The following is a 12,722-nucleotide window of genomic DNA, read 5'->3' as shown; positions in this document are numbered from 1 at the left end:
AACTTTGAGTGTTCTTCTTAACCACTGCACCACCAAGACTCCAAACTACTATTGTTTTTGTTGTTGTAGTTAGATGCCATCAAGTCAAGTATGACTCATAGTGACCCTATGAACAGCCAGCCTGAACCCTGTCCAATTCTGTGCCATCCTCATCATCTCTGACACACTCGAACCCATTGCTGAGGCAACCATGTCGATCCATCTCATTAAGGATCTTCCTCTCCTTCACTGACCCTCTCTGTCTTTCTAAACATGAAGTTCTTTTCCAAAGAATAGCTTCACCTAGCTACATGTCCAAAGCATGAAAGACGAAGCTTCACCATCCTTGCCTCCAAAGAGCACTTTGGCTCAGCTTTCTCCAAAATATATATGCTTATTCTTTTGGCAATGCTTAGTATATTCGGTACTCTTCTCCAGCACCACAACTCAAAAGCATTGATTATTCTTCTGTCATCCTTATTCATTGTCCAGCTCTCTGATATATAGTAGGTCATTGAGAAGACCATGGCCTGAATCAGATACACCATACACTTCAAACTAACATCATTTCTCTTCATCATTTTGGAGAAATCCCTGAGAGTGCATCTCCTTATTTCCAAGGATAGTGATTGTCAATCCAAGCAAGATGAAATCATTGACCATTTCAATCCTTCTTTATCATAATGTTGATTGTTGGTTCTGTGGCAAGAACCTTTGTCTTCTTGATGTTGAGATGTAACCCTACCAAAGGCTGTAGCCCTTCATCTTCTGTAGCAAGCATGTTCACTTTCTGCAAGAACGATGTGTCATCTGCATGAGGCAGGTTGTTAAAGAGTCTTCTTCAGATCCTGATACCACATTCTTCTGCTCAGACTCCAGCTTTGCAGATCATTTGCTCAGCTTACAGATTTAATAGATTTTAAACCATGAAGTGTTCCCTTGCTCTATTCAGGCCTAGGTAGATTCTCTGTGAGCGCAATTAAGTGTTCTGTGATTCCCATTCATCTCAATGTTATCCATAATTTGGTATGATCTTCATAGTCAAATACCTTTGCATAATCAATCAAACACAAATAGACATTTTTCTGGTTTTCTTTGCTTTTAGCCAGGATCCATTTGACATCAGCAATATATTATTATACCTGGAATTACGATGGCCTCTTCTAAATCCAGCTTGAGCATCTGGTAGTTACCTGTCAGTGTACTGTTCTAGCCATTTTTTCAATGGAGGAGGACATACCGGATCCCATTGGAGTCCAGGGAACCAGAGCAGAGATCTACAGGGAGAGTCAGGGGCCAGCGAGGGTCCTAAGCACTGGAACAAACTCATATTGAGCATCTATATCTAAATCTGGAATATTCCTACTCCACAAACATCCTCTGGCACACTTCCTGGCATTTAGCAAACTATCAGTGAGGATCAACTCAGCAGACCAGGAGCTCCTCTGTATCGCTTCCACGGAAGCATTGACTCAGGCCATACACAAGAGGACACAGTATGGACATGGACACAGCTCTAGGAGCCCAAGCCCTAGAAGGGAGATCTCGTCCTCAGCGACTATGCACAGCAACCACTGGGCCCTGAGGCCCATGTGCAAGGGATGGCAGGTCTCTCCTACACCCCACAGGAAGTGATTGGAACTTGTACAGACTGGCATGAGCACAGGTATGGAAATATCTCCTCCTTATCTCTGAGCACTGTCTCCTAACCAGAGATGTCACAGAGATGTTCAGAGATCTCTCCTAATCCTAGCTAAGGGTATCAGTGTAACTGGTCAGAAGACTTCACAGATTTTCACCTTTAGAGCCTAGTATGGTGCTGCATTTGAAAAATGGCGATAAGAATTTGACAAGGATTCCACTGAGAGAGAAGACAAGGTTGTGCTGGGGACATGTTAACTAGACACTGCTAACATAGTCCTGGTAAAACCCTGCGGTCTACAATCTACAATAAAAATTTACTATTTTGTCAACGGTGCCAACAAATGAAAACAAAGATTAGCACAAATGTAAAATGAAGGAGACATTTATTGTTGTTGAAGTCTCTGGATGTGTCTGGGCTGGGAGTGGCTCAGTGGTGTCCCTCAGAACAGGGTGCTGCACGGTGGCTCTGCTTGTGGTAGTCTGTAGCTATATCTCCTATTGCAGATAGAAACTCAGAAAAATCAATCTTCTTATCACCATTCTTGTCTTTTTTCTCAAAGATATTGGCCAAATAATCTGTGCCCTTTTTGTTCTGTGGGATGAAGACACAAAGCAGAAAATTTCAGTCACAGAAACATTCTAGTCTAAGAAAAGCAGGAAAACAGAGACAAGGAGGCAGAAAAACTCCAGGATGAACAAATGGAGTGGCTAGTGGAGCCTGTAACCGGAGGGCATTTGAGCAAAGACAGAGCAAAGAGGTAACATCACCCCTGAGATTCTCTGAAGGGATTCCTTCCTTAAAGCTTATCATGGATTAGTGATCTCACAAAAGTGGGTCCCTTAGAGATGTCCCTGGGGTGGAGAGCCTCAAGGGTGAAGACACCATTCTTTAGGACATCACCTACCTTTGTTCTTTTCTAAGAAGTAAGAATGGCTACTAATACCTTCCCTCTTCATTCTCTGACCTTTCTTTTCTTTCTTTCTTTCTTTCTTTTTTTTTTTTTACCCCTCAATAAAACAGGCCTGTTCTGAATTCCTGTTCTTAGTTGCCTCTGGTCTGTGTTACTTAGTCACCAACACTTTGTGCTACTCAGTCCAATGTATGTTGTTGTTGTTGATTGCCTTTGAGTCGAGCACAACTCATAGCGACCCTATGAACAAAAGACCAGAAACCCCTCTACAACTATTGATGTTTATCAAAGTTCATAGAGTTTTCGGAGGCAAGTTGTTTAGGAAGTGGATGCCACTCCTGCTTCCAAACTGGTCATAGAACGTTATTGCTTGGGTGGCCTGCAATGCATAACAACCCTATGTAGTAGTTCTAAACTAATTCAGATTTCACACACTTTTCTGAATGGGCTCTGATTGTAAACAGATATTAATTCCTTTTAGTGACATCAATTCTGGTATCTTCTCTTTACTCTAAGAGACTTTGAAAGGAGTCTTCAAGAGACAATGTCTGAGCACATGGGCTTACCACACTCAAGAAGCAGCATCTTGTTGATCATTTGATAACAATTATTTAGAGGATCACACCTCTTTCCTATTTTCGCATATTTGATCTCTTTGCATCCTTATAATCACCCAGAGATTAAAATTCTATTTTTCTCTTTTTTCAGATTTCCAACTGGGGTAAGAGAATGATAGTGACTTCACCAGGGTCACATAGCATAACATGACCTCAGCCATGCAGACTCTGCTAGCCAAAGCTGATCATCCAGACCCCACTCACACATTCTTTGAGAAAGTCAGGAAAGTGCTCCGTCATCATCGCCAGCAGGTCAGCCTTGTTAATAGTGTCATCTTGTTTAGCATAATGATGAAATAATTTGACCAGCTCCTTGATAGACTCCTCCAGTCGAAAGTTGCTCATCTTTGCTTTCAAAAGGCTACAGAAAATAAGAAAAAAATTATCTTCATTTCCTTCCATGATCTGAGGATCTCTAAGTTAGTAGATGTTAGGGCTGTGGCGTGAGTAGAGCAGGACTGAGGGAAAGCAAAACAAAGCAACTTATGTTTCCCTGTGTGGGTAATGATTTATATATTATATACATACACATCTCTCTCTCTCTCTCTCTCTCTCTCTCTATCTATCTATCTATCTATATATCCCAAGGTAAGATCAAGGAATCACAGGCCAAGAACATGAGGAGTTCAAGAAAGACAACAGGTGTCTAGTTGAGTCAACTCCATGGAGATGTGGAGCAGGAAAAGTGGATGTCAAACCACACAGGACCAGGTAGTAGGTCCCTATGTACATAAAGCATTTGGGGGACTCCACACTCACACAGCACTAATACCACCTACTGCAGCTTCAAAGTCAGGGTTAGAATCATAGCCCAATGTCTTTGGCTACCTGGGTGCTAATCTTGCCGTTTCTCAGGAGCAGGACCCTCTCTGTACACAAGAATATGTTACAAGTCCTGTAGGACATGGGGTCTGAAGTTCCCCAGCTGTCAGTGTGAGAAGAGAAATAGATTCTGTCTGTCTACACAGAGGTCTTCCTGAATCACCTCGACATTTAAGAAAGAGAGCCGGTGACCCCAACCAGCCTCCAGATTTCACATGAACAGGAGTCTCTGGGTTCTTTCTTAGGCTGCTGAATGGCTTTAAGAGTGAAGAATCCTTTGGATTTTCCATTATAAGGGAATGTCTGTCCTGAGTGCCTTTCTTCTTTCAGATCACCAGAGGTTGGGAACACTTACGTAAAGACAATTTCTAACTTCCTGAGGCAGATTTCCTCTCCAACAGTCAGATATCTAGGTGACCTAACCCAAAGGCAGAGAAAATTACAAGTACAGCACTTTCCATCATCTGCACTAACCATAGCATTCTAGGAACATCTGCGCAGACTGTTTACTTTCAATATGGTGAAAAGCTCTACACTGTCCATTGGATAATTCCTGGGCCTAGAAAATGACTGGACTTTCCTTAAGACAAGTGTCTTACCTGGGCAGGAGTAGCTTAAGGACAATGGTGAGTTTGAAAGTCTAGGTCCAGGAGAGCCTTCAGAGCTTCTACAAGACACCCTTAACCTTCGTTTTCCTAGAAGTGGGGTGGTCAGTGGGACTTCATGAGCCCTGAGACTGACCATCCAGGGAAAAAGAATGCAAGGAAGAAAAAGAAGCATCTGTCTGTTCTTAGCTCCCACTGAAAATATTTCACTGAGTTCTTCTCAGAGAAACACCAAGTGGTAGAATCAAAAGGAGAGATGGAGACAGTTAAGAATCATCAATTCAGAATAAAGATCACAGAGCTCCATAGTGGCAGAGCTGGCACTGGAAGTCAGACTCCCGAGCCCTCACCGCAGTGACTTCCCCAGCTCCTGGAGACAGCAGAACAAGAGGTATTGGGCACAACCCCTAAGGAAGAGCAGAGGAGTCAAGGTCAGCCTTACCTGAGTTGACGGTGATCACAAAGGAGAGGATGAGGAAGACTGTGCATCTGGTCACAGAGCAGGCCCTTTATATGCACCGGCTGGCTCTTCAGGGCCAAGAGCCCTGGGGCCATGTGTGCTGTCTGCTTCCTATAGCCCTGCCTCTCACAGGTGGGTGGACAGTCCTGAGAGGCTGTGACCAGTATTTCCCACCAGCACCTAGGAACGCTACCGAAAACTTCCTCTTTCTCCTAAAACAAAGCAGGGCTAAGGATTAATGGGTGTGTCATAACAGGACAAGGAAGGCAATCGAGAGGACCCGGTTTCTGGATATTAAAAGGGATAAAAGCTGATTCCTGCACTGCTGCACATCCCTGAGAACTCACTCGTCCTGACACTCCATGGGCGTGAACAAACGACTCACAGAGCCACCACCTCTGTTGATGAAGCTTTTACACTGCGCCTGGAAGACAACCAGGAACCTACTGCTCGCATCCTGCCTCATGTACCCTCAATGCCACTCTACAAGGGCTGGCACTGACATTGCATGATATGAGGGGATAGTGAATGCCAATATGTTAAGGACAAATTAAAAATTTCACAAGTACTTGATGACACAGTTACAATATGAACCTGGATCACCCTAATTGCAAAACTTCCTCTAGACCTTATCTCAAGACTCCTGAAGTACTTCAGGTCTGTCTTCTGGGGACTCAAATATCAAACACTCCCAACAATCCTTGGAAAAAGGTAAGAGTCATCCCTCATGAGTGAAAACCTGGGGAACATGGGGGAGTAGGGACTGAACAGACCCACACAGATATTGTGGGGGACATGACACCAAAACTCTGGAGGCCTAACTCTGAAATCCCAACCCTGACCTTCATTCTACTCCTACCTGATACTATGACAAGTGCCTTCCTATTACATCTTCAACCCTTCTTCCTTCTTTATAACAATTTGGTCTGTGTCAGTGTTGTAGAAATATACTGGACCCAGCTTATCGTATCTTCTCAGAAAAGCTGATCACTACGTGGGCACAGGAGCTGGGAGTCAAGATGAGAGTAACTTAGGCGACTAACAAGTCATTGACAGATATCATGTTCTGCTCCAATTCCCTGAGTCCCCTGGTTACATAGGGAGATTTCAGCCTCGTCAAATGATCATTTTCTTGGAATTTCTGGTCTTCACTCTCCACAGAGCATTCTGAAGTCTCCCTAGCATGCAGTTGTTCTCATGATCCAGCATACTCACCCAAACAGCTTCTGAATCTGTCCCCATTAAAACCAGGATATATTATCTTTTATACCTCCCTCTCATTCTTTCACATTATGTTCCATTACTTGGTCTAGGTGCGGACAATTCAGTGACACTCATTTTTCTCATGATTTTTTGTGTGTTGAAATGATGATGATTTCACTATATGTAGTTGTTGTTGTTGTTGTTATGTGCCGTCTAGTCACCTGCAACTCATAGCGACCCAATGTACAACCGCCCTAAACCCTGCTCTATCCTGTGCCAATCTTATTGTCTCTGACACACCTACCTCCATTACCCTAATCACTTAATTAATCCGTCTCATCAAGGATCTTCTTCTACTTTGCTGTCCCTCCTCCCTCCCAAGTATGATGTTCCTCTCTGAGGACTGATCCCGCCTTGCAGCATGTCCAAAGTCAGATGAAGCTTCAGAATCCTTGCCTCCAAGGAGCAGCTTGATTTAACCCTCTCTAGGATGGACTTGTTCATTCTTTTAGCAATCCATGGTAAATTCAATACTCTTCTCCAACACCACAGCTCAAAGGCATCAATTCTCCTTCTATTATCCCTGGTCATTGTCCAGCTCTCTGATACATAGCAAGTGATCGCAAAGATCATGGCCTGTATCAGGCGCACCTTAATCTCCAGATTGGCATCATTGCTCTTCAATACTTTGCTTTTTTTTTTAAAATTTTCTACTAGTTTGTTTACAAAATTAAAATACATTGTTTTTAAGAACAAATTCTTTCAATTTCCCTCATCTCACCCCCATCAAATTGTACAACCCCTTGATTAATCCCCCCACCCCCTATATATCTTCATCCCTTTGCTTCCATCCTCTCCTGACAGCAGACTTTGCCAGTGCAATACATCTTTGGCTGCTGGTGGCAAGAGCGTTGATTGTGGAGCCAAGCAAACTAAGTTGTTTATAATCTCAAGCTCTTCACCATCCATCACGATGCTGCCAATAGACCCAGTCGTGAGAATCTTTGTTTTCTTGATATTGAGCTTCAATCCATAATGAAGGCTGCAGTCCTTGACCTTCTGCAGCAAGCACTTTGGAATGTATATTTCACAATAAAAAATGAGAATGTTTAAATATATGTTTTATAACCATTATATGTATGTCATGCACTTATGAAAAGTCATTTAAATTGGGAGTGAAGATACTATTTTATTCTTCCAATGTTAATTGTATAATATGAAAATTCAATAAAGTTCTTATATAGTTTTGTCAGATAAGATGTGTGCCCTCAGTAGAGCTGGCTTCCTTCAGGGCTCAATGCTCCAACGCAGGAAGAGGCAATTCTCCTCCTTATGGGTGGCCTATGGATCCACTCCTGGTGTCCAGTTTGAGAGAACAGGTGATTATGTAGCTGATTATTCTTCTAATTCCTGGTTCATCATCTCTGGGCTGACTACAATTTGGACCCATAATAGAACAGCTCATCCAGCGTGGGTTAACCCTGCCTCGGGCCGATACACAAGCTGGCTAATACTAACACTGGCTAGGTGAGTACATGAAAGGAGAGGAAGGTCTTTGATGGAAGTATGACCAATACCGTATCTTTTGTGCAAAGCTGGTTGCATGGTGTTGGAGAAGAGTACGAACTACCCCATAGACTGCCAAAAGAACGAACAAGTTTGTCTTGGAGGAGTGCAATCAGGGTGTTCCTTAGAGGCAAAGGTAGTAAAACTTTATCTCGCTCACATTGGGAATGAGGTGGGGCCAATTCTTGGAGAAAAAAACATATTAGGAAAGAGATTCAGAGAAAGAGGATGACCTTCAACAAAATAGATTGACACAGTGACTGTAACATTGAACTGGAATGTACCATAAATGGTAAAGACAGCACAGAATAAGGCAAGGTTCAGCTCTGTTGCTCATAGTGTCATTTGGAGTGATGGCCCATTCAATGGTACATACAACAACAAAATCTCCTGGTGAGCTCACTGAGTACAGACCTCAGAAAGAGAATTGATGCCTTTGAGCTGTAGTATTGGGGGGAAGTACTGAATATCCCATGGGTTGCCAAAAGAACAAACAGATATGTCTTTGTGAAAGTGTAGGAGAGTGATCCTCGCAGGCAGCATTGGTGAAGCTTCATCTTATATACTTTGGGCATATTGTTTGGAAAGGGATATCATGCTTGGAAAAGTGGTGGGTCGGTAAAAGAGACAAAGCCCTCAACCAAACGCACTGACACAGTGAGTAAAGCAATGGGCTCAAGGATATCATAGATGATGAGGATGACATAAGATAGGAAGGATTCCGACCTGTTGTTCAGAGTTGCTATGAGTTGCCCTCAATTCAACAGCACATAACAACAACAACAACAAGTGTGTGGGGCAGGGATCTCTGGTGGCCTAGTGGGTAAAAGGCTTTGTGCAGTCAACCCATGGAAGGCAGTTCAACTTTACCACTGGGAGGAAGATGGGCAATTTACAGTCTAGGAAAACTCACTGGAGGGTCAGCTATGAAATGGTTCTGATTTGACAGCAATGAGTGAGTGAGTGAGTGAGTGAAAGAGGTGAGTGAGTGAGTGAATTGATTGATAAGAAGACTGAAGAACAGATGCTTTTGAGTTATGATGTTGAAGAAGAATACTGAATATCCTACTGGCTGCCAAAAGAACAAACAAATCTGTTATGACGAGAGTGCAAAGAAAGTGTTCCTTAAAGGCAAGGATGGTGAAACTTCACCTCACATACTTGGGCATGTTGCCGGGAGGCACCAGTCCTCGGAAGAAGACACCCTTCGTGCTAGAAAAGACACAGGGTAGATGAAAGAGAAGGGGCTCTTCAACAAGATGAATTGACACAGTCACAGCAACAACTGACTTGACCAAAACAGAGATCACGCCGATGCTGCGGAAAAGGACAAGTTTCTGATCTGTTGTTCACAACGTGTCTATAAGTCATAGCCGACTCATGGCATCAAACAACAACAACACAATGTGCTACACAGCTTATTAGATTGGGCATTATTAGTCCTTTCATTTTCTGTCTTGTGGTGAATACAATAAAGGATAAAGGTGTTTTCTATTTCTATTGCAATTTTCTATTTGCTGTTCTTGTACAGTTGAGGGTCGGCTGGGCTGGCGTTGGTTACAGTCTGCTGTCTACCAGTTGATGCTGGTCTTTGCTCTTGCCCAGAGAGTGACACTGCAGGAGGGGTGTGTGTGGACATTATTACTGTCTGGTGGACAGGGAAAGTAAACAAGAACACACATACACACACACAAAAAAGAAGAGTGTACAGTAAAAGAAACAAAACCAGAATTGAAAATTGCAAAAGAGAAGGCAGAAACAAATGGAAAGGAAAAGAAAAAAAATACAGATGAAAGGGGGTAGGGAAGAAGATAAAAAGAAGAAACAAAACAAAAAAAAAGAAGGGATGGAGGGAAAGGAAGAGAAAGTTAAGAGTGAAAAAAGGAAGAACGTGGGGCCAGCTGGACACTTGCTTGGTGCTCTTGACACTGCTGGGAGTGAAGGCGATGTGTCTGGTCTGGGACAGAGTTTCTGCCTGTACTGTAGAAGGTTGATGTTGGAGTGCTCACTCAGGTTAATTTTTACTTATCTGAAAGCTAACTGAGGGAAAAGTATTCATCCAGTCAAGGACAGAGCTCCAGTGATGTCAGGGAGAGCCCAACTATGGGGCATTCAAAGGCAGGACTCCTGAGATGGAATTTCTTCTGACCTCAGAAGTACCTAGAGCAATCAGCCTTGCCAGAGATAGTCTCTGTGGCAGTCAAGTGGGTGGAAGCAATCAGGGAATCCAGTCAGAAATCGTTCACTCTGCCAGAATGAGGTGGTAGAAAGCACAAGTCTCCAAAAGCAGAGGTGGTGTGTTTCTGCTGCCAGATCCCCAAGGGCATCCAGCCAGGGACAGCCTCTATCAGAACAGGCAATAGGTTGTTGATGGGCATCAGTTTAAACTATGCATCCCATGTGAGGGCAATGCTAAACCTCAAGGACAGTAGCTGCCAAAGATAGTGCACTCTGTTGTCCCTGAGAGAGGAAAGTGCATGAAGAATGACCAGCTCCAAATGTTGGCACAGCACACATCAAATGCCAAACCACAGGGCAGCCCAGTCAGAAACCATTTTGGCCAGTCCTGGAGGTAATCAGGATCAGAGATCATAGTCCTGGTGTCTCTGTCTGTCTAGGAGCTGGCTGGAGGTCCATGCACGACTCACTCCACAGCAGCAGGAGGTAGAGAGCACCTGTCCCCGGATACGAGCCTTCATGCTCTAGGAGCCAGATACACAACGACACAATCCCAAACTCACACACAGTTGAGGCAGGGCAGGGGGACACTGTCAGTCACCTGGTGAATGAGCATGATGGAAAGTCATCCCACTGATCTCCAGAAACATATGCGGCACAAGGGGAAGATTGTAACGTGCTTCTCAGTCAGACATTGGTATTGATCAGAAACTTGCTTGCAAATATTCAGCATGACTGTGTTGCATCAGGTCTGTTCACAGTTCTCTGTTCCAGATTTTCATTCCTTTTCTTCTTTCAGTGAGCATTTGAACTACTTCTTTATCATTTCCACTGGAACTCAGGCTTATTGAATTATCAACCACGTCTGTTATCTTTGTTTTCTAGGGTCGAGTTTTTTTTTTGGGGGGGGGTCTTTTTTTTACTTAAGAAGTTGAAAGTGAAGGCTTTTAACACATCACAATGGCAGAGCAATTGCTAGCAGTATGTCCTTGGATAAGAGTTTATACCCCTCAAGTCCAATTTGCAGCTTCTAAAAAAAATTGCATCATTTTGTTATACTTGATTAAATAAATATATCTCTACCACACATCTATCCTTTATAAGTTATAGTACTATGTTTTGTGGCAAGGAGTCAGGAAAAGAACTAGTTTTTATCTAAATTTTTGTGATGTTTTTCCCTTTCTCCACACTTTTCTTTTGTATTTTTTTTCTGACAGGAAAAATTATCCTTCATTTACATGTCAATATCCTCCTACATAGAGTGATTATTGCTTTTTCCATGTCTTATATGAAGTTATTTTCAATATTTTTCAACTCAAGTATGATTTGGAAAATATTCTTTACTACATGTTTTTATTGGTTTACATACATAAATGCATATACATTATGTTTCATGCATGTACATTGTGTTTTATATAATCTTTCAATCGCATTGTACTTTCTTCATTGTATATTGGAGTTTCCCCCATTACAATCACTAATATCTATATTCATCAAAGTGTGTAAGCCAGCTACTTCAAGCTACTTTAGAAAGCCAAATTCTGATTTTTCCCTCCCCTATCAAACCAGTATACTGAAGAAACAAGCACATTGCTTTTGCTGAAGAATCTTCTGTTCACTCTGAGAACCTGTATTCACAAGCAAAGTCCAGTCCAGGGCAAGCCACCAGGTTGCAGCAATCAACCCTAGCTCACAGCATAGATTATCCTCTCTTCATCTGATTGGGTTCTGGTCAAGTCATTACCAGTCATTTGTGGTTGAGTGATTTGGAAATTATTGTTGATGTTTTCTTCTCCACAGCTGGGCACTGAGTTCCCTGAGGACAAAGACTAGAACTTCTAACCTCATTCTTGCATATGATCAAGTAGTATGATACAGAAGAGACTGAAAGAAGCACAGTGAGTGGTGTCAGGAAATCATGGTGAATTCAATCCTTCAGACAGCACCGTGACAGTGATGTATAAAGGATTATGTTTATTGAATAGGGATAGGATAAAGGAATCTGAGTTCCTATATTCCTTAAGATATTTTTTTAAAAATTGGTGAAGGTTTACAAGTCACTTTTGATTTTCAGAAAATCATTCATTGCCATTAATTATCACCAACTGGTGTAATTAACTCTACAATGATCAAGCAAACCTGTATTGTACTCCTACATCCACTTTCTCTGGGATTTTTCCTCTATTCTCCCCATTGCCCCTGTCCCATTTAGTGTATAACTCTCAGAATTTCTCTCAATATGTAAGAGTCTCAGATCAAAAAAGGTACAGAGTAGTCAATGAGTTCTTGTTTTAACAGTTTCAGAAGATTCAATCCTGATCTAAGTCTAAAACGTGTGTGTGTGTGTGTGTGTGTGTGTGTGTGTTGTTGTTGTTGTTGCTAGTGTTATGTGCCAGTTGATTCCAACTTAAAGTTACTCTATAGGACAAAAGAAAACTTAGCATAGGATTTTCTAAAATTTACATAGGCTAAAATTTTTAGAATAGATTGTGAATTTTTTTTTCTCCCAACGAGACCTGCTGGATTCAAACCATCAACCTTAAGAATAGCAGCTGATATACGCACACCCATGTTTATTGCAGCTTTGTTCACAATAGCAAGGAGCTGGAAACAACCCAGGTGCCCATCAAAAAACGAATGGCTAGAGAAGCTGTGGTGTATTCACACAATGGAATACTATGCTGCATTGAAAAATAAGGAACTCATGCAATATTATTCAAAACGGGTGACCCTGGAG

The 12,722-nt window shown here is 42.3% G+C and overlaps 1 protein-coding gene across 1 annotated transcript; it reads right to left on the bottom strand.

The window, feature by feature from the left end:
• Window positions 1–2,050: 2,050 nt before the first annotated feature.
• Window positions 2,051–3,496, bottom strand: LOC102870867 (protein S100-A7-like). The gene is made up of 2 exons (XM_006895929.1): window positions 3,356–3,496; window positions 2,051–2,215 (listed from the first exon to the last, which is right to left on the bottom strand). The coding sequence occupies exons 1-2, from the start codon at window positions 3,494–3,496 to the stop codon at window positions 2,051–2,053; spliced, it is 306 nt and encodes a 101-aa protein (XP_006895991.1).
• Between the last annotated feature and the right edge of the window lie 9,226 nt (window positions 3,497–12,722).

The sequence above is a fragment of the Elephantulus edwardii genome, unplaced genomic scaffold, assembly GCF_000299155.1.
Source record: "Elephantulus edwardii isolate Elephantulus edwardi_28Jun2011 unplaced genomic scaffold, EleEdw1.0 scaffold00176, whole genome shotgun sequence".
Classification (NCBI taxonomy): domain Eukaryota; kingdom Metazoa; phylum Chordata; class Mammalia; order Macroscelidea; family Macroscelididae; genus Elephantulus; species Elephantulus edwardii.
This window is presented reverse-complemented; position numbering and strand designations above follow the sequence as displayed.

Coding starts and splice junctions, on each gene's coding strand:
- LOC102870867 (XM_006895929.1), bottom strand. CDS start 3,496: ATGAGCAACTTTCGACTGGAGGAGTCTATCAAGGAGCTGGTCAAATTA. Junction 2,216..3,355: donor CTGACTTTCTCAAAGAATGT/GTGAGTGGGGTC, acceptor TTCATCCCACAG/AACAAAAAGGGCACAGATTA.